The sequence below is a fragment of the Trachypithecus francoisi genome, unplaced genomic scaffold, assembly GCF_009764315.1.
Source record: "Trachypithecus francoisi isolate TF-2019V2 unplaced genomic scaffold, Tfra_2.0 Lachesis_group6, whole genome shotgun sequence".
NCBI lineage: Eukaryota > Metazoa > Chordata > Mammalia > Primates > Cercopithecidae > Trachypithecus > Trachypithecus francoisi.
Window position 1 is genome coordinate 70,387,426 of NW_022681471.1, and position 22,428 is coordinate 70,409,853.

The 22,428-nt window shown below is 40.7% G+C and overlaps 1 protein-coding gene, 1 non-coding gene and 1 pseudogene across 3 annotated transcripts; all 3 read left to right on the forward strand.

Annotated features, from left to right (window-relative positions):
• The first annotated feature begins 2,641 nt into the window (after nucleotides 1-2,641).
• On the forward strand, nucleotides 2,642-3,484 carry LOC117077444 (annotated as a pseudogene).
• Nucleotides 3,485-5,419: 1,935 nt separating this feature from the next.
• Nucleotides 5,420-5,635, forward strand: LOC117078708. The gene has a single exon (XR_004435130.1). It is a non-coding gene; the product is annotated as a small nucleolar RNA U3 (small nucleolar RNA).
• A 14,157-nt stretch (nucleotides 5,636-19,792) lies between these two features.
• LOC117077433 (phosphorylase b kinase regulatory subunit alpha, skeletal muscle isoform-like) lies at nucleotides 19,793-22,075 on the forward strand. 2 transcript variants are annotated; one of them, XM_033201122.1, is made up of 3 exons: nucleotides 19,798-19,870; nucleotides 20,057-20,195; nucleotides 21,732-22,075. In XM_033201122.1, the coding sequence occupies exons 2-3, from the start codon at nucleotides 20,118-20,120 to the stop codon at nucleotides 21,960-21,962; spliced, it is 309 nt and encodes a 102-aa protein (XP_033057013.1). In that variant the 5' UTR covers nucleotides 19,798-19,870; nucleotides 20,057-20,117; the 3' UTR covers nucleotides 21,963-22,075. The 2 variants fall into 2 exon arrangements, with proteins under 2 accessions (XP_033057012.1, XP_033057013.1); XM_033201121.1 differs by having other exon boundaries at nucleotides 19,793-20,195; nucleotides 21,732-21,977.
• Nucleotides 22,076-22,428: the final 353 nt, after the last annotated feature.

Genomic DNA, 22,428 nt, shown 5'->3' on the forward strand with positions numbered 1-22,428 from the left:
CATAACTGGGTGATGGGATGATCTGTGCAGCAAATCACCATGGCACATGTTTACTTATATAACAAAACTGCACATCCTGCACATGTGCCTCTGAACTTAAAATAAAAGTTGGAAATTAAAAAATTAAAAATTAAAAAATAAATGACAAGTGCCTGACCAAGGTCATTCTATTATTTCTCTTGTGTTAATAATAATTATTATTACATTACTGTGCTATTCATTAACATAATACACTACATTGAGAATAAAGGAGAGAAAACAAAGGATAAAAAACATTTTAAAGCTTTGATAATTAAAAGCAAAGGGTACTGTACATAACTAGAAATACAGACCAATTAACAGAATAGAATATCCATAAGTAAAAACAAATAAATAAAGCCTTTGGATTTAAAAACATGTTTCTCAGAAAAGCTGTCACTTCCTTTGTCCTCCAAAAAAGGACCTGAAAAGTCCCAATCCAAACTTTGGAAAACTATAGTTATGAGATGCTATAAATGTTCAAAGCAGTCAGAAGGACAAGGATAAATGTGTCTTCTGACTGAATGTGTCATCTGACTGAATGTGTCATCTTAAATTGGTTAGAGAAAAGGTGAACAATTCAGTAAACTGTTGTGACAACTAGGTAGCCATCTGAAAAAAAAAGTAGATTCATACTTCACACTGTACATCACGATAAACCAGAGAGGAATCAATTATTTAAATGCAAAAATAATAACAAAGAGCACTCGAAGGAAACATGGAAGAATTCTTTTCTAACCTGAGTTTCAGAGAAAGCCTTCCTAACCATGATTCAAGATTCAAATGCCATAAAAGATGCCCTAGAATTCGATAAAAGACCAGCAGCCCAATAGAAAAATGGGCAAACTAGTTACAATCCCACCAACAGTGTAAAAGTGTTCCTATTTCTCCACATCCTCTCCAGCATTGTTGTTTCCTGACTTTTAATGATTGCCATTCTAACTGGTGTGAGATGGTATCTCATTGTGGTTTTGATTTGCATTTCTCTGATGGCCAGTGATGATGAGCATTTTTTCACTTGTCTGTTGGCTGTATGAATGTCTTCTTTTGAGAAATGTCTGTTCATATCCTTTGCCCACTTTTTGATGGGGTTGTTTGTTTTTTTCTTGTAAATTTGTTTGAGTTCTTTGTAGATTCTGGATATTAGCCCTTTGTCAGATGAGTAGACTGCAAAAATTTTCTCCCATTCTGTAGGTTGCCTGTTCACTCTGATGGTAGTTTCTTTTGCTGTGCAGAAGCTCTTTAGTTTAATGAGATCCCATTTGTCAATTTTGGCTTTTGTTGCCGTTGCTTTTGGTGTTTTAGACATGATGTCGTTGACCATGCCTATGTCCTGAATCTTATTACCTAGGTTTTCTTCTAGGGTTTTTATGGTATTAGGTCTAACATATAAGTCTCTAATCCATCTTGAATTAATTTTCGTATAAGGAGTAAGGAAAGGATCCAGTTTCAGCTTTCTACTTATGGCTAGCCAATTTTCCCAGCACCATTTATTAAATAGGGAATCCTTTTCCCATTTCTTGTTTCTCTCAGGTTTGTCAAAGATCAGATGACTGTAGATGTGTGGTATTATTTCTGAGGACTCTGTTCTGTTCCATTGGTCTATATCTCTGTTTTGGTACCAGTACCATACCATTATGGAAAACAGTATGACGATTCCTCAAGGATCTCGAACTAGATGTACCATATGACCCAGCCATCCCACTACTGGGTATATACCCAAAGGATTATAAATTACTCTACTACAAAGACACATGCACACGTATGTTTATTGCGGCACTATTTACAATAGCAAAGACTTGGAATCAACCCAAATGTCCATCTGTGACAGACTGGATTAAGAAAATGTGGCACATATACACCATGGAATACTATGCAGCCATCAAAAAGGATGAGTTTGCGTCCTTTGTAGGGACATGGATGCAGCTGGAAACCATCATTCTTAGCAAACTATCACAAGAACAGAAAACCAAACACCACATGTTCTCACTCATAGGGGGAACTGAACAATGACATCACTTGGACTCGGGAAGGGGAACATCACACATCGGGGCCTATCATGGGGAGGGGGGAGGGATTACATTGGGAGTTATACCTGATATAAATGACGAATTGATGGGTGTTGACGAGTTGATGGGTGCCACACACCAACATGGTACAAGTATACATATGTAACAAACCTGCACGTTATGCACATGTACCCTAGAACTTAAAGTATAATAAAAAAATAAATAAATACATAAATAAATTAAAAAGTTTAGAATTTTATATCAATGGAATCATAAATTATATACTCATTGTGTCTAGCTCCTTTTACCCTGTATAAAGTTTCTGAATTGTCTTGTATGACAAAATATATGTATCATTGGTTTGTTTCTTTTGGTAGCTGAGTAGTATTTCACGGCATTGCATATTGTATTATGCTCATTCATTACCTTTTGATCAACATTTGAGTTGCTTTCAGTTTGAGACTATTATAAATAAAATTGCTAAAGACATTCTTATGAAAAAAAAAGAAAAATGGGCAAGCCTCATGAGTAGACAAAAGGCAAAAAAGGAAAATATAAATGGCCCCCAAAGACGCTCATCCTCATAATGAGAAAAATGCAGAGAGCAGCCCAAGATGGCTGACTTTGAGAATTGAGTATTGGATGAGGAGAAGGTGTGCATAGCTGCTCAATTCATCACTCATGCTCCCCTATGGGAATTTAATGAGTATTCAATGATGTTTAATACTTAATAATGACACTCTCCTCAGTGAAGGGGCAGCACAAGCATTTGCCCAGCATAACATAGATCAGTTCACGTCTGTGAAGACAGAGAAGGATATGAAGAACAGGTCTTAATTGTAGAGCACTCTGACTTAGGTAATAACAGATTTCTAGATCCAAGAAACAAAATTTCCTTTAAATTTGATCACGTATTGAAAAAAGCAAGTGAGCCCCAGCCACAGGAAGTAGATGGAGGTCTGAAGTCTTGGAGAGAATCCGGTGACCTGCTTTAAGAGCCTACGTGAAAGATCATTATTCCAGCGGCTTCTGTACTGTTTATGCTAAAACTATAGATGGGCAACAGACTATTCCTGCATGCATTGAAAGCCACCAGTTTCAGCCTTAAAACTTCTGAAGTGGTCATTGGAGTGGAAGTTCATCATCACACCTCCTACAGCCCAGGTGGCTGGAATGCTTAAGATTCACTATTATGAATATGGCAATGTTCAGTTGGTTAGTCATAAAGATGTACAGGATTCACTAACTGTTTCGAATGAAGTCCAAACTGCCAAGGAGTTATTAAAATCACAGGGAATGCAGAAAGCGACTATCAGACAGCAATTAGTGAAAATGATCAAACAATGTCAGATACCACATTCTAGGCCTTGAACGGGCAGCTTCCAGTTACCCGCAGGAAAATTGACTGGAACAAGATACTCAGCTACCAGATTGGCAAAGAAATGCAGAATGCTTAATGACTGAATGTAGGATTCTTCAGTATGAGGAAAGACAAGGATTCAACGTATCGTCATATGATAAATAAGTGATTTATAAACAAGAGTGATATTTTGCTAAAGCTTTCAAATGTTTCTAGCATCATAGAATACTGTAGAATCTATAGCATGGTCTTGATTCTTTTATGCTCTCTGCCTTGTAATTTTCTGTTATCATTAGATCTACATGTAAATCTGTTTTGGTTGTTGTTAATTCTGCTACACTTAATGTTGGAGACAGAGATCTACTTTAGAGTCATTTTACTGTTTAGAAAGTTTTCCTGGGCCATGAAACCTGTTACTGATTTACATAAGGTATTATGTTCATTACTTTCTACCCCTATCCTTCCGAGCACTTCTGGTAATTCAGTGGTTTTTACTGATCCACCAACAGCTAAAGTGGCTATGCTACGAACTATAGCTAAACAAAAGACACATTCATCCTTCTCCTTCTGACTGCTTTGAACATTTATAGCATCTCATAACTATAGTTTTCCAAAGTTTGGATTGGGACTTTTCAGGTCCTTTTTTGGAGGACAAAGGAAGTGACAGCTTTTCTGAGAAACATGTTTTTATTTTTTTTTATTTTTTTTATTTTTATTTATTTATTTTTTTGAGACAGAGTCTCGCTCTGTCGCCCAGGCTGGAGTGCAGTGGCTGGATCTCAGCTCACTGCAAGCTCCGCCTCCCGGGTTCCCGCCATTCTCCTGCCTCAGCCTCTGGAGTAGCTGGGACTACAGGCGCCCGCCACCGCGCCCGGCTAGTTTTTTGTATTTTTTTTAGTAGAGACGGGGTTTCACCGTATTAGCCAGGATGGTCTCGATCTCCTGACCTCGTGATCCGCCCGTCTCGGCCTCCCAAAGTGCTGGATTACAGGCTTGAGCCACCGCGCCGGCCAGAAACATGTTTTTAAATCCAAAGGCTTTAACCACATTCCCTGCACATTAACATGTTTGCTTTTTTTTTCCCTTCCCTCATTGTCTCCTTCCCATCTAATACCATTGAAGTTATAGACATCTGCATTTTTAGCAGAGTTTTATCCATTTGTTTTTAAAAACTTGAAAAATGCAGATGTTGAAGAAATAATAAGTATCCTGCCCTTTTATACTTTGTGGCAGGATTGTGCTATAAGCAAATGAATCAAGCAACTATGTAAATCATGAACAAAAACTAAAAATGAACCAAAGTAAAAAGGATAACTTCCAGGTAGCATCTTTCTATTCTAACCTATCATTTAAGGGAATAGTGGTGATTTATTCTAAACAGGATGTAAAACTTACTCCCTATTACTCTTCCTCTGTCCTGCCTGCCAAGAACTCAAGTATAATTGTGTATAGCAGCTCTTTCCAGGTATATTGGTTATACACAGGTTTGTGTGTGATCTCAGAATACACAGCTGACATAGATATGATATGATATTATAATTGGAAATGCGGGTTCATTTACATTGTTTACACTTCTATAACCAGGCCTTAAGGAAAGAACGGTTTTTTAAAGAACCAGGTAGCGTCTTCCTACCTATCTCCAAATACATGTCAAAAAAGAAGGGTGTTTGTGCTTTGACTTTGTTTTTGCTCAGTAACACAGTCAAGCAACAGTTTGTTTCCAAGTGGCCCATTGAGCTGTGTAGGAATTTTTGTTTATTTCAAATAAAGTGCATTGGTATCATTTGTTATTCATGCTATCCATCCATACCACGCTATCTTCTGTATCAGGTAGTCTAACAAAAATGTACCCATTTTGTTCAAAAAATAAAAAGAAGCAAAATACAATTACTAAGATTGACAACCACCCCAAAAATTAATAATTCATTTTATTAGCAAGGCTGTGGAAAAGTAAACACTCTCATACATTCCTAATGGGTAGCATAAACTCCAATAAAGGGCAATTTGGCATTATCTATCAAAACTAAGAATAAAGACTATACTTTCAGGGATCATTTCTATAGTTCATTACTAGAATAGTTTCTCTGAATGTGTGAGGCGTCAGAAATCACAAGGAGGAGGCACAGCATTCTCTAGTGAGTGGGAAGCCGGCTGTTGGCGTTGCTTCGCTGAAACTGCCATTTGCCATTGATAATCGTTCTTCTCTTCCATCAGGAGACTAAGAGGTAGAAAACGCAGTCTGAATGGTATTAAAAAATTACAAATACAGCATTTTCCATTGAACCAGCAATTCGATTTTTGAGTGTTTGCCAATATATCTGAACACATATAAAATATATACAGTGTTCTTAATTTCAGTTTTTTTATAACAGCAAAACACTGGAAATGATGCAAGTATCTCTCAACAGGATACTGGTTAGATAACTTAAGAATCATTCATACAGTGAAGTACTATGACATATAAAAGAATGAGGGAACTGTATTTGTACCAATATGAAAAGATCTCCAAGATGTATTGCTAAGAGTAAAAAAATCAAGGTGCCAAACACAGTATAATACACTATGTAAGAAAGGAGGTAAAATAAGGGTATATATGCTACATAAAGAACCCTGAGACCGGGCGGGCACGGTGGCTCTTGCCCATAATCCCAACACTTTGGGAGGCCAAGGCGGGTGGATCATGAGGTCAGGAGATCGAGAACATCCTGGCCAACACGGTGAAACCCCGTCTCTACTAAAAATACCAAAAAAAACAAAAACAAAAAAAAAAAAAACGTGTGCGTGGTGGCGTGCCTGTAGTCCCATCTACTCGAGAGGCTGAGGCAGAAGAATTGCTTAAACCGAGAGGCAGAGGCTGCAGTGAGCCGAGATCGTGCCACTGCACTCCAGCCTGGCCAACAGTGAGACTGTGTCTCAAAAAAAAAAAAAACAAAAACAAAAAACCCTGAAAAAAATTGCACTTACAGGGATTAACTGATTGGGGAAGGTAGAGTGAACTGGAAAGATAGGAGAGGAATAGGAGCAAGACTTTTCACTCTATAACTTTCTTGCTGTTTCGGTTTTTGAATCATATGAATGTATTACTTATTCAAGAAAAGGTGAGCTAAAAGATGAAACGAACATTTTAGGCAATGAAAACTACCTGAAGAAAGAGGGGTTGTTCAATGAGTCCATAAAGTATGCAACAAACCTTGTCATGTTTCAAAGAATAGAAACACTGAATTACGTTACATGTATTAAAACATTTTACAGTTAAGTGTACATATTAAAAACAAGGACAACCACCAAAACAACAGCAATGCAAACTGTAGTTTCTAAGCCAGTGTAGGGAACAAAAGGGAATATAGAAAGCATTATCAATCCTACAGAAGGAAGGAAAGGAAAAAGAAAGTTTAAAAAAATGGTAAAAAAGAAGACATTCATACAGCCAACAGACACATGAAAAAATGCTCATCATCACTGGCCATCAGAGAGATGCAAATCAAAACCACAGTGAGATACCATCTCACACCAGTTAGAATGGCAATCATTAAAAAGTCAGGAAACAACAGGTGCCGGAGAGGATGTGGAGAATTAGGAACACTTTTACACTGTTGGTGGGATTGTAAACTAGTTCAACCATTATGGAAAACAGTATGGCGATTCCTCAAGGATCTAGAACTAGATGTACCATATGACCCAGCCATCCCACTACTGGGTATATACCCAAAGGATTATAAATCATGCTGCTATAAAGAGACATGCACACGTATGTTTATTGCAGCACTATTCACAATAGCAAAGACTTGGAATCAACCCAAATGTCCATCTGTGACAGACTGGATTAAGAAAATGTGGCACATATACACCATGGAATACTATGCAGCCATAAAAATGGATGAGTTTGCGTCCTTTGTAGGGACATGGATGCAGCTGGAAACCATCATTCTTAGCAAACTATCACAAGAACAGAAAACCAAACACCACATGTTCTCACTCATAGGTGGGAACTGAACAATGACATCACTTGGACTCGGGAAGGGGAACATCACACATCGGGGCCTATCATGGGGAGGGGGGAGGGGAGAGGGATTGCATTGGGAGTTATACCTGATATAAATGATGAATTGATGGGTGCTGATGAGTTGATGGGTGCAGCACACCAACATGGCACAAGTATACATATGTAACAAACCTGCACGTTATGCACATGTACCCTAGAACTTAAAGTATAAAAAAAAAAACAAAAAAAAACGAAATGAGATGGTAGAAAAAGCTCTCCAAATATGGCAATCATGATACATTTAAACATATGGAATCCATCAACTAAAAGACAATTATCAGAACAGATATGCACATGGCTATTTGTTGAAGCCTTATTTATAACAGCTATAGACTGGAAACAACTCAAATGTTCTCTTAATAGAGGTCTAGTATGTCCACAAAATGAGGTACTGTGCAGTTTTGAAAAGGAACAAAGAATATCTCTACGTTCTCTGAGGGAGCGATGCCCAAGATGTGTTGCTTGTTTTAAAGAAAGCAGGGTGGATAAAAGTGTGTATAATATCATACCAGCTACGTAAGGGAAGAGAAATAAATAAATAATGTGTGTGTGTGTATACTCCTATGTCTTCCTTTATACATATTTGTGTTTAAAAATACAATATATATTTGAATTTAAAAGGGAAAGATAAGCCACGATATAAAGAAAAGTGATTACTTATGGGGATGGGAACAAATAGCATAAAGAAGCAGGGTGAAAAGCTAGTCTTCTTTGAGTATACCTCCTCCTGTAGAGTTGACTATGGAACCATGTAAGTATATTACACAATTTTAACATAACTTTTTAGAAAAGCAATTCTAAAACAACAGGAAGGATAAATACGATCTAGTATTTGATAGCACAACAGAGTGACTATAGTTAATAATTTAATTGTACATTTTAAAATAACTAAAAGATATAATTGGATTACTTGTAACATAAAAGATAAATGCTGGAGGTGATATACACCCCATTGATCCTGATATGATTATTATACTTTGTATGCCTGTATCACAATACCTCATATACCCCATAAATATATACACCTACTATGTAACCACAAAAATTAAAATAAAATATTTTAAGTCAAAAGCAAAATGAAACAAATGAACCTGTGTATCCAGAAGCTAACATAATCACACATAAAGTAACTTTAAAACACAACAACATTGATGCATATTCTAACAGGATACATCTTAGGTAGGGACAAAAATATCTGCAAAAGAATCTTAAACTTTGTAGTAATCATATTTTTGGTGGCATAGCTGGTATTGTTACTCTGAAACTGTTATCTGTATATGGTAGGATAACACAGATGAGTGAGATGATAACACAGATTGTTTGTTGTTGTCTTGAGAACTAGGATTTTATTTGTGGGAGAAAGACGATGCAGATTTTTGAGGTGAAGTAAAACTTCTTGAGCCTTGAATCTTGATTGGAAAGATCATAATGACCAAAGCCCAGATTTTTTCTCCAAACACCATTTCACAATAAAAGGAACCAGGGATCCTAGGAGAAATGCTGACGTCTAGTCTGGGGGCAGAAAATGGACAAGTAGAGCCTCCAGTATCTTGGAGTCTCAGAAAGCAAGGAGGCTATCACAGACCAATAGGGTTCTGTCAAAAGGACACAGTAGCCAGGGTGTAGAGGCTCCCACTGGCCAAAGTCCTACTGGACAATTTGAGCATCAATAAGGAGATTAACTAATGGATTGAAATACATCAAATGTTTAAACCTATATGCTTATGATAATACTGGGAAAAAATTGGTCACGTTTGAAAGATGATAGGGAACCAGCTCATTATTTTGGAAACCATAAATAAAGGGAAAGAGTCAAGCATTTATCCTGCCTGTCCTATGCAAACTGTACTGGTAGGTTCCAAATAGCAGATGAAGGGAAGTTTTCTTTATTAAAAAAAGTCAGCTAATAAATGAATAAGAATGATAGGATATCACTGTTCTGCAACTCTTAATGAATTAAGGGATCTAGCCATTAAGGGACAACCAGATATTATGTGTCTCCTGATGGGAGAACTCCATATACCCTATGAGCAGTCTAGCCAAGGTAATTGAGCCTGAATCTGATGAAGCCTCCAACGTAAAGCACCAATTTGTAGGAAATACAGAAGACAGAGAATATGTTAAATGGTACCATAGGAACGAAATCCGCAAAGCTCAACTGGGGAAACCCTACAAGAGAAAAAACTTGATTTATTCATCACATTCCTAGGAAAAACGGAAAAATAAGAAGGGACCCCTAAGGCTCAAAAGATTTAGAGACTTAAGAAGCATGTCAATCATATGTGATGCACGGACCTTATTGGTTCTTGATTCTGACAAACTATAAACCCCTCTCTCTCTCTTTCTCTCTCTCTCTCACACACACACACACACACATGCACATACACAAGCATTTATGAAACAGTTGGGAAATTTGAACAAAGAAAGGATATTTGATAATATTAAGAAATTATATTTTAGGTGTAATCATGGTTATATTTAATAAAGCTTTCGTAATTTTGTAGGTACATAATATTTATGGTTGGAAGAATATACAATCTGGGATTTGCTTCAGAATAATATGGGAAAGGAGAGGGTGGTAAGGTTCACTGTATTGTACATTCTTTTTTTTTTTTTTTTTTTTTTTTGAGACGGAGTCTCGCTCTGTCGCCCGGGCTGGAGTGCAGTGGCTGGATCTCAGCTCACTGCAAGCTCCGCCTCCCGGGTTTATGCCATTCTCCTGCCTCAGCCTCCCGAGCAGCTGGGACTACAGGCGCCCGCCACCTCGCCCGGCTAGTTTTTTGTATTTTTTAAGTAGAGACGGGGTTTCACTGTGTTAGCCAGGATGGTCTCGATCTCCTGACCTTGTGATCCACCCGTCTCGGCCTCCCAAAGTGCTGGGATTACAGGCTTGAGCCACCGCGCCCGGCCTGTACATTCTATTTTTGTAATGAAATCTTTTTAAAATTTTTCCATTTAATAGGTAGGTCACAAAGGAATACAAAAATAAGGATATAATTGATCATAATATTAAGAGCTGGTCTGGGAAAAGACTAATAAAATAGACAAATTTCTTGGCATGTCCATGAAATACATCAAGAATACAAAAGGGGACATGATTCAGATTTAGAAGCGACTTAAGAACTACAAGCAAAACCTCACACAACTTTATACTGACAAATTTTGACCTCCAGAGAACACTTTGCAATATCTGGAGGCATTTTCGTTGTCACAAATGGCAGGGGGCAGGGGAGGGTGGTGAGGCAGGGTGCTACTGACATCTAGTTGGTAGAGGTCAAGGATGTTGCTAAACATTCTAGAATGCACAGGACGGCCTCCCACAACCAAGAATTAGCCAGCCCAAAACGTCAATAATTCTGAGATTGAGAAACCCTGAGCCAACTTAAACTGGCACGCTTCTAGGAAAATATTATCAAAACTGACCCAAGAGGTTGAAAATCTTGATAATAACCTTGACTCTCTATTGCATTATTCTCTGCCATAACCAGAGAAGAAATTGAAATGATTTTCAAAAATCTACCTGTTCTCAAAAAGGCAGCAAGTGAGTGAGTTCTACCAGATAAATTTCACCAAGACTGCAAGTAACACATAATTTTCACTTCATCTGAACAGTTCCAAAGAAAAAGATGGGAACTACCAAAGCCATTTTACAACCAGGCATAATCTTGATACTGAAATGAAAGAAGGACTGGTAAAAATAGAAGGCTATAGGCTGACATAATTTAAAAACAAAGGTTTGAAAATTATAAATAAAATATTCTGTTATCCCAGCACTTTGGGAGGCCGAGACGGGTGGATCACGAGGTCAGGAGATCGAGACCATCCTGGCTAACACGGTGAAACCCCGTCTCTACTAAAAAATACAAAAAACTAGCCGGGCGAGGTGGCGGGCGCCTGTAGTCCCAGCTACTCCGGAGGCTGAGGCAGGAGAATGGCGTATACCCGGGAGGCGGAGCTTGCAGTGAGCTGAGATCTGGCCACTGCACTCCAGCCCGGGCGACAGAGCCAGACTCCATCTCAAAAATAAATAAATAAATAAATAAAATAAAATATTACTAAATTGCACCTAGTGTGTATTAAATCTAGTGTGTTTATCGTGATCAAGTGTGGCTTAGCTCAGGAATAAAAATAAGGAAAGGTATCAATGTAATTTACACATTAGCCAAGTAAAGGAATAAAACCGTAGTTTTTTCCATGCATGCAGAAAAAGAATCCAATACAATTCAACATTCTTTCAAAATAATACTAATAGTAAAGTTTTAGGAAGCCAAGGAGAAAAAGAAACTATTTTAATGTGATAATGGTGTCTTCTGGAAACCTACTGCAGACCCATTTAATTGTGAAATATTACACCTAGTCCCATCAAAGTCAGGAGCAAGAAGTGATAACCACTATCCCCACTACAAGGGTCATTAAGATTTGAAAGACAAAAGCACAATTTTTACTCTTAGCAAATCATACGACTATCTAGAAAACCAAAAAATATCACCTTCAAACCACTGGATTTAATGTAAGAGTTTAACAGAGAGTGGATATAAAGTAAACATACAAAAATAATTTCCCTATACACAATAATGATCAATTAAAATATAACAGCGGAAAAAATACCAAGAAATAAACTTAACCAAAAACTTCAAGACTTTTGTCATCCGCATCAGTGTGAAGAGACCACCAAACAGGCTTTGTGTGAGCAATAAAGCTTTATAATCACCTGGGTGCAGGCGGGCTGAGTCAGCGAAGGGAGATAAGGGTGGGGCCCTTTTATAGGATTTGGGTAGGTAAAGGAAAATCACAGTCAAAGGGGGGTTGTTCTCTGGTGGGCAGGAGTGGGGGTCACAAGGTGCTCAGTGGGGGAGCTTTTTGAGCCAGGATGAGCCAGGAAAAGGAATTGCACAAGATAACGTCATCGCTTAAGGCAAGGACCGGCCATTTTCACTTCTTTTGTGGTGGAATGTCATCAGTTAAGGCAGGGCAGGGCATTTGCACTTCTTTTGTGATTCTTCAGTTACTTCAGGCCATCTGGGCGTATAGGTGCAAGTCACAGGGGATGTGATGGCTTGGCTTGGACTCAGAGGCCTGACAACTTTTTTGGGGAAAAATAGAAAGTTTACCGAAAGAAATAAAACAAGCTCTGAATAAATAAATGTACATTTTTTTGTAGACAGGAAAGCAAAACACTGTCAATATGTCCATTCTCCCCAAATAAATCTACAAATTCAATGCAATCACAATAAAAATCAGAATTTTTGACTGGGCATGGTGGCTTTACACCTGTAATCTCAGCACTTTGAAAGGCCTAGGAGGGAGATCACTTGAGGCCAGGAGTTCAAGACCTGCCTGCACAATACACACCCCATCTCTACAAGAAAATGAAAAAATTAATGGAGCATGGTGTCATGCACCTGTAGTCCTAGATACTTGAGAGGCTGAGGCAGGAAGATTGATTGAGCCCAAGAGTTCAAGGCTGCAGTGAGCTATAATTGTGCCACTGCACTCCAGCCTGGGTGACAGAGTGAGACCCGGACTCACCCAAAAGTAATTTCCTTAGAACCTGACCCGATGATTCTAAAATTCCAAGGTAGTACAATATTGGTGAAGGAATAGAAAAATAGATTGATGAAACAGACTCATGAGTATGCTCAAAGCAGCATTTCAAATCAAGGGAAAAGAATTACTCAGTAAATGGTGTTAGCATAACTGGCTAACCATTTAGGAAAATATTAAGCTAAATTTCTGTCTAGACCCATTTAGAAAAATACAGAGGAATTAAAAGTTACAGATAAAAAGCACAACAATAAAAGTATGAGATAAATGATCATTTACTGATGATCTTGGGGCAAGAAGATTTTTATTTACTTATTTATTTAGAGAGAGAGAATCTCTATCACCCAGGCTGGAGTGCGGTGGTATGATCTCGGTTCACTGCAACCTCTGCCTCCCGAGTTCAAGTGATTCTTGTCCCTCAGTCTCCAGAGTAGCTGGGATTACAAATGTGCACCACCGTCGTGGCTAATTTTTGTACTTTTAGTAGAGACAGGGATGACTTTATTCATTTCTGAGGGCTGCTGCAACACATTACCACAAACTGGGTGGCTTACAACAGAAAACTATTCTCTGACAGTCTGGAGGCCAGAAGTCCTAAATCAAGGTGTCAGCAGGATTGGTTCCTTCTGAAAGCACTGAGGGTCAATCCATTCCATGCCTTTTTCCTAGCTTCTGGTGGCTGCTGGCAATCCTGGGTGTTCTTTGGCTAGTAAATGCATCGCTCCCATTTCTGCCTGGGTCTTCTCATCACTACCTCCTTCTTGTGTGTCATGTCCTCTTCCTATAAGGATGCTCATCATTAGATTTAGGGACTGGTTGGAAAATCTGACTGGATCTCATCTCCAGATCCTTAATTACAACTGCAAAGACTCTTTTTCCATATAATATCACATTCACAGGTTCTAGGTGGACATATCCTTGTGGGGGTGGAGGACACTGTTCAACTCACTCCAAAGCCCTTTTAATTTAAGACAAAAGGGAAAAGATTCATAAATTTGACTTCATTCAAAATAAAAGCTATATGAAAAAAAGACATCATAAATAATGTTAATAGACAAACCACTTACAGGAAAACATGTGCGATATCTCTTTTACATTTATTTTAGAGAAAAGGTTAAAGTCCAGAATATATAGGTTGTAAAAATTGCTGTAACTCAAAAAGAAAAAGACAAACAATCCAATAAAGAAATGACAAAGTATACGAGCAGTTCTGTTAGGAAAGCAAGAGCCTAGGAGAGCCAGAGTAACACCATTTTAAGTTCAGCTTCATCTTGTGATGAACAAGGCCCATTCCTTGCCAGTCACGACCCACATTCATATTTACAGTTGAGGAAACAACCTAAAGACACTTACAAGGGGACACTCCTATAACAGTGGAAAGTCTCGATGTCCCAATATGTGGGGAAAAGAAAGAGAGATCAGACTGTTGCTGTGTCTTTGTAGAAAGAAGTAGACATAAGAGACTCCATTTTATTCTGTACTCAGAAATTCTTCTGCCGTGAGATGCTGTTAATCTGTAACCCTAGCCCCAACCCTGTGCTGGCAGAGACATGTGCTATGTTGACTCAAGGTTTAATGGATTTAGGGCTATGCAGGATGTGCTTTGTTAAAAAAGTGCTTGAAGGCAGTATGCTTGTTAAAAGTCATCTCCGTTCTCTAATCTCAAGTACCCAGGAACACAATACACTGCGGAAGGCTGCAGGGACCTCTGCCTAGGAAAGCCAGGTATTGACCAAAGTTTCTCCCCTTGTGATAGCCTGAGATATGGCCTCCTGGGAAGGGAAAGACCTGACAGTTCCCCAGCCCGACCATAAAGGGTCTGTGCTGAGGAGGATTAGTGAAAGAGGAAGGCCTCTTTGCAGATGAGATAAGAGGAAGGCATCTGTCTCCTGCTCGTCCCTGGGCAATGGAATGTCTCCGTGTAAAACTCGATTGTACGTTCTATTTACTGAGATAGGAGAAAACCGCCTTAGGGCTGGAGATGAGACATGCTAGGGGCAATACTGCTCTTTATTGCACTGAGATGTTTGTATATGTGCACATTAAGGCACAGCAGCTTTCCTTAAACTTATTTATGACACAGAGATCTTTGTTCACATGTTTTCCTGCTGACCCTCTCCCCACTATTACCCTGTTGTCCTGCTGCATCCCCCTCTCTGAGATGGTAGAGATAATAATCAATAAATACTGAGGGAACTCACCAGATCAGTGCCAGAGGACCATATGCTGAGCCCCGGTCCCCTGGGCCCACTTTTCTTTCTCTATACTTTGTCTCTGTGTCTCTTTCTTTTCTCAGTCTCTAGTCCCACCTGACGAGAAATGCCCACAGGTGTGGAGGGGCAGGCCACCCCTTCACCAATACCCATAACAATATACATTTTCAAGATAATTATAGTTATGCTTTGACGTCTTAACACACTAAAATGTCAAGGATAGTTTTCTTTAAATCAACAGAAGAGTAAATCTTGTCATGCTGTCTGCTCACCCTCACATAGACACAGCTTGGTTTAATCTTTATGTGGACAAGACTGCTACATAAGAAAAACTTAAAACAATGACAGTGCGTTCAATCTGCCTGCTTTCTGAGGACACCCTACTCTGTAACAGTAGTTTCTAGTAAACTTGCTTCCTTCACTGTGCTCTGTGACTCACCTTGAATTCCTGCATGAGATCTGAGAACTCCCTCCTGGAGTCTGCATTGAGACCCCTTTCTGGTAACAGTTTTTAACTGGAAGAAGAAATAAAACGAACTAAATAAATAAACATAAATCAAACTAAAACAAACATTAGAAGATGATCAATGACATTAGTATTCAAGAAAATAAAAATTAAAAGATGCCCTATATTTATATCAAAATTTAAAATGCACATTTCCAAACACCTCTATGCATTCACAAGAAGACATATATGTATGTTTACTGAAGTACTGTTTTCAAGAGTTCTAATGGAGAAACAAACTAAATGCTTATCAATAAAGGAATGCCTATATAAATCATGGTGTATGAGGTAACTACGTAATAACAGGACGAGATCTTCATGGTAGAATTTTGAGTGAATAAAGCAATATGCAAAATGTAGGTACAGTATAATACAGTTCATATTAAATGAATACACAGAAAACAACACTACATATTTTATATACAGTTCTACATATATATGTAAATCCATAGAAATCTGGAAGGATACAAACCAACCTAATAATGGTGGTTACCTTTGGGAAGGGAGATAAAGGGGACTGTGACAGAGGGTGATAGACATAGGGAACTTTAGTCTAATCTTCAACATTTCAAAATTTTTCATTGAGAATGCATTCATATGTTACCTGTATAATTTTTAAAAAATAATTCTTAAAGAGAGTGAATGGGAAATAATGAAAAGGAAATAGTGTATGGACTATTTTTTTTCAAGAAATTAACTAATAAAGGAATTATTTTTTATTATGATGAGAATAAGCAAACTATAGAACATCTACTAGAAGGAAGATTAGTAGAGACATTAATGTAAAATGTAAAATGCTTATAATGTGAAGTTTTAAAGTTTTTGAATTTTAAAAAATTGGTATGATGAAAAAATTTCAGTAATATATGGGAGCAACAATAAAATTATCTCAGGAACTTGGAAATATAATTTTATTTGAGAGTCACACTATAAAGTGAATGTACAATGAATCAAACAGAAAAAATCACCTTCACGAAATGTAATGCCTTCCACTGGCAAGTCTTGGCTATAAGTCATTTGATAATTTTGACATGTGTAAGGAAAGAATGTGTCAGTAAGCCATGGAAGTGTAGAAAATGGAGAATCAGTGAGGCCAACATGGACACAGCAGACTTGTCAGTTTCTCCATCTTTCCAACGGGATTAGCAATAGTGCCTACTTCATACAGTTAGTGTACAAAGCAAACAGCACCTGGTATTTAGTGAGGCTGCTCATTATTAAAGGGAGGGAATGTGGTGGTCAGGCCAATATAAACGGTGTCATAGTTCTACTCATTATCAACCAGCATCCTGGTTTTCATACGTCAGTTCCCGTGAGGTAATCAGCACAAGTCAGCCTACTGACTCCGACTAGTTCTGGAACACTGAACAGATCCAGTTTCTGAGACTGCAAGACTGAAAGTCCAGCCTGGACCGAGGTTGAAAAAGAACCAAGGCAATGCCATCCAGCAAGACCTCTTGATAGCCAGTCAGTAGTCTTTTGTAGTGACACCCTACCTTTGCCATACCTAATCTACTCAAACTTTCAAACAGCTTGAAGGAGAGTGGGGAAGGTCTACGCAGAAGAAATAAAAGTTGGAAAAATAAATTAAAATATTAACAGGTGTTTGTGTGAAGGAATTATGGGTGATTTTAATATTTTCTTTGTTTTACTTTTCTATACTTTCCATGTTTTATTTAGTGTGTATTACTTTAATATTTAATATAAATACATTTAAGATTTAACATAAATATAAATATTTAATGTTTCATAAACATGTTTAAATGATGGTGAAGCGAAGAAAAAGAGAGGCTCTAGCTCGAAGGGGCCACAAGAGTAGAGAAACGACTTCTGAGGCTATAGCTGAGGGGAAGATGTCAGCGAGTTAGGGGCAGAGCAGGGATGAACCAGATGCTAGTCCAAGCTCGAGACCAGTCTGGTCAACATGGTGAAACCCCGTCTCTACTAAAAATACAAAAATTAGCGGGCGTGGAGGCAGGCGCCTGTAATCCCAGCTATTCGGGAGGTTGAGGCAGGAGAGAATCGCTTGAACCCGGAAAGCGGAGGTTGCAGTGACTGGAGATCGCGTCACTGCACTCCAGCCTGCCCGGCAGAGCGAGACTCTGTCTCAAAAAAATAAAAATAAAAAAAGATGCAAGTCCAAGATGCACTTGCTTTCCGTGGAAAGACTTTTTCTTCCACTGTGCACCTAGATTTTGAAGTGGCTTGTTATTTTCCAGTTATTGCATTTGCGTGGCAAATGACTGCAATGGAAAGCATACGCTTGAGAATTCTAAGTGTGTCACGATATCTAACTGTATCACTGACTGGCTGTTGAACCTGAAAGTCCCAGATTTGAGTTCTTAAGCATTCCCTTCTTCCTCATGATCATTACCAAATTACTAGTCACCTCTTAGGTGCCTGCCTCTATGCTAAATTGGGTGGAGGTTTTGGGGAGGAATTGAGGGAGCTTATGAGGAGAGAAATAAAAAGATAAACGAAAATGCAAAGTCACCGTGGCCTGGATGAGGTGGCTAAGGAAGGCTTAGAACTTGAGGTCAATCGGTCTAATTCTCTTATCCCGCGATTCAGGGAATAGGTGGTACTTAAGCAGAACCTTGAAAGGTTTGCAAGATTTGAATAAGCAGAGAGCAAGAGGTGGGGCTAGAGGGAGGGGCCGGAGATGAACGGAGCAAAAGCACTGGGGTCCCGGCCGGGCCGCCCTATTGGTTGCAGACTGACTCCACGAAGCCAGTAAGCAGCGTTATCTGCAAGCTGCTGCCTTTTTTTGAAACGGAGTTTCACTCTCGTCTCCCAGGCTGGAGTGCAGTGGCACAATCTCGGCTCACTGCAACCTCCACCTCCCGGGTTCAAGCAATTATCCTACCTCAGTCTCCCGAGTAGCTGGGACTACAGGAGCACGCCACCACGCCCGGCTAATTTTGTATTTGTATGGGGTTGGGGGGAGGTTCTCCATGTTGGCCAGGCTGGTCTCGAACTCCTGACCTCAAGTGATCCGCCCGCCTCAGGCTCCCAAAGTGCTGAGATTACAGGAGTGCGCCACCTCACCCGGCCATTGCAAGCTGCTTTTATTATTTTATTTTTATTTATTTATTTTTTGAGACGAAGTCTTACTCTGTCGCCTGGGCTAGTGTGCAGTGGCACGATCTTGGCTCACTGCAACCTCTGCCTCCTGGGTTCAAGCGATTCTCCCGCCTCAGCCTCCCGAGTAGCTGGGATTACAGGCGCGCGCTACCATGCCGGGCTAATTTTGTATTTCTAGTACAGATAGGGTTTCGCCATGGTGGCCGGGCTGGTCTCGAACTCCTGACCTCAGGTGATCCACCGCCTCGGCCTCCCAAGTGCTAGGATTACAGGAGTGAGCCACCGCGCGCGGCCTCCAAGCTGCTTATGCAGCCTTCACTTCTCCACTTTATTTTCAGCTGAATCTTTATTGCCTCAGCCTTGTGACCTACGTGCGCACGAGGGAGCCATCCAAAGCAGTTATAGGATCTCTTTCAGCTCGAGTCCTGCCAACGCCGCCTTCCGGGCCCGCCAGCTCCCAGCTGTTCCCCGCCTGGGGCCCTGGCTTCCTCAGAGCGCACCATTGCCTCCTCCCTCCCAAGCCCGCAAACTCGCCAGTTACTAAGGAGTAAAGTACCCTAGGGAGTTCTGTTTGGTTGGTCTGGCTGGAAATGAGGCGTGTAATCTGAGCTTTTAAAGTCAAAATCTAAAATAAAATAAAGACCCAGAAATCCAAGTCTTTAGACCTGGAACACAAGCGTGTCTTTCAGTTTTGAAGTTTACTGTAGGTTCCTGTATAAAACTAGTCCTGTAGAAGAAAGAAGAGCCTCCTCAACATCCTGTGTGCACAGCAAGTGTGGAAAATTGAAATAGTCATCTGAGGTGTTTCGAAAATAAACCTCGGAAAGCACATTGCCTACGATGACACATTCTCGGCCCCGGGGCGGGCGAGCCCCCGGGTCGCAGCGCGCAGCTGCCAGAACTCGCCGCGCCCGCCCCGCCTACCGTTCGCGTCTCCCGCAAGGTGCAGGCGGCGCAGCGGTCGCTGACCTGTGGCGGCGGCCGGGCGGGAGGCTGTGGGCCGCGGAGGTCTCCGGGGTTGAGCCGAGGATGCAGGAGCCACGCGCGGAGGCCGGACGGGACTAAGGGGGCAGGAGTGGCGACTGGGGCGCTGCGGTGGGGCTCTAGACCGTGGGAGGCCGGTGCTAGTGCTGGCGCGTGGTGGGTCCCGGAGGCCGCTGGAGTCCGGAGAGCTACGCGGAACTGGCGGCGCCAGGCCTGAGCGGTGGGAGGGCTTTGCGGCGCCTGGCGTTCAGGCCTCCCACCACGAGGGTGGAGCAGCGTTGGATACTTGTTCCTTAGGGACCGAAGGCTCCGGTGGCACCCGGGCTGTTTCTCAGAGGACGATTAGTAACGTCTCGCCATGAGGAGCCGAAGTAACTCCGGGGTCCGGCTGGACGGCTACGCTCGGCTGGTGCAACAGACCATCCTGTGCCATCAGGTAAGTGCAGGGGTGTCGCTCGTAATCACCGACCGAGGATGTAGCGTGTCATAGCTTGGACGGAGACCTTGGATGAACTCCGTATGTGTGTGTGTGTGTGTGTGACGGAGACCTTGCATGAACTCCACGTGAGTGTGTGTGTATCTGTATCTGTGTCTGTGTCTGTAGTAGGTTCTCCCGCCCCCTCCGTGTGTGTGTGTGTGTGTAGCAGGTTCTCCCGCCCCCTAGCTGGGAAGGTGGTAAAGGGCCCTGAAGGAAAGGTAGGTGTTGGACCAGGAACAGAGTCGGTCAGGCACCTTTAGCCAGGAGCTTCCAGTCACGGCTTCACACCCCTCTCCAACTCCCCCCAGGCCATAGCAGGGTTCTAGGAGCAGAGTTGCGAGAAGTGTTGTCACTTGTTTATTGACATACAAACACACGCACCCAGGTTTGCGTGTCATCTCCTTCCCCTTCCCCCAAATAAAAGAGGTAAGGGAACATTTCCGTTTTAAGACTAGACTATTGTGAAGGTCAGAGGCACTTTGTATAGACTGTTATATATTTTTTTCTGCTCCTTTCTGCTGGTTTTTCATTGCTAGTTCGCTAGTTCATTCTTTCTAACTAGAAAGTTAACACTTTCTTTTAATAATACCCATTATAGGCCGGGCGCGGTGGCTCAAGCCTGTAATCCCAGCACTTTGGGAGGCCGAGACGGGCGGATCACGAGGTCAGGAGATCGAGACCATCCTGGCTAACACGGTGAAACCCCGTCTCTACTAAAATATACAAAAAATTAGCCGGGCGAGATGGCGGGCGCCTGTAGTCCCAGCTACTCGGGAGGCTGAGGCGAGAGAATGGCGTAAACCCGGGAGGCGGAGCTTGCAGTGAGCTGAGATCCGGCCACTGCACTCCAGCCTGGGCGACAGAGCGAGACTCCGTCTCAAAAAAATAAAAATAAAAAATAAATAAAAAAAAATAAAAAATAATACCCATTATAAATGCACTTAATACCTTTAATTGTGCCTTTAATAATACCCACATTTCAGACTTGAAAGGCTTCAGCCACTGCTTACCCCTTATTCAAGATAGCATTTGCAAAGGGCACAAAGTTTCAGTTATAAGATGAGTAAGTTCTGGGGATCTAATGTACAGCAGCATGGTGACTGTAGTTAATCATACTGTATTGTATACTTGAAAATTGCTAAGAGAGTAGATCTTAAGTATTCTCACCACACCAAAAAAAAGGTAACTGTGAGATGATAGATGTGTTAATAAACGTCATTGTGGTTATCATTTCTCAATGAATACATAAATCATCATGTTGTACTCCCTAAATATATACAATTTTTAATGTGTCAAATATAGCTCAGTAAAGCTTGGGAGGGTGGGAAGATAGCATTTGCCTGCAATAGGTCAGAAGAAGAGGAGGTTATAAAACTCAAGAGTGGAGAAGTAGAAGAAAGACCAAAGTCCCTAAAAAACCCATTTGGAAGATTCTGTTTCCTAATGTTAACACCGTATGGTTACCTTCCTGCCTTCTTTTTCTTGGCCTTGCAGAATCCAGTGACTGGCTTGCTGCCAGCCAGCTATGATCAGAAAGATGCTTGGGTCCGAGATAACGTGTACAGCATCTTGGCTGTGTGGGGTTTGGGCCTGGCCTATCGGAAGAATGCAGACCGGGATGAGGATAAGGCAAAGGCCTATGAATTGGAGCAGGTACTCAAAATAAAAATACAAAGAGATCTGGAGCTGTGTGTGATTGGGGGTTGGGGGCAGAGTGGAGACTGAAGGAAGTGAAACCCACCAAAAGCTAAGATAACTGTATTTTGCCTTTCCCTCTTTCATCATCTTTCTGAAATTATATTCCAAAAAGCTTTCCTGTATTGCACTGAAGTGGTATTCTTGCAGTGGAAACTTGAAACTTGCTGATTTGAGGGAGAGGGAACAGTCTGTTCTGTTACAGTGGAAAATCCTATCCTGGGATCTTTCCTAAAACGCATAACTCTCTAAGTAAATGTATCTTGTAGTCTCCACTGTATTCTCATTGAGAAAAACATTTGGGGGCAGGTATCTACTATTTTACTTCATTTTTAAACATTGTGGTATTTGTATGAGGGTAAATAACATAAATCAGCAAGCCTTCTGGACTAGACACAGTAAAGACTTTATTTGTTGATTTTTATAGCTGTGGCCACTGTTTCAGAGCCTGTTGCTTCCTCCCTCCCTCAACTCCTGGGCAAAATGAGGTCAAAGT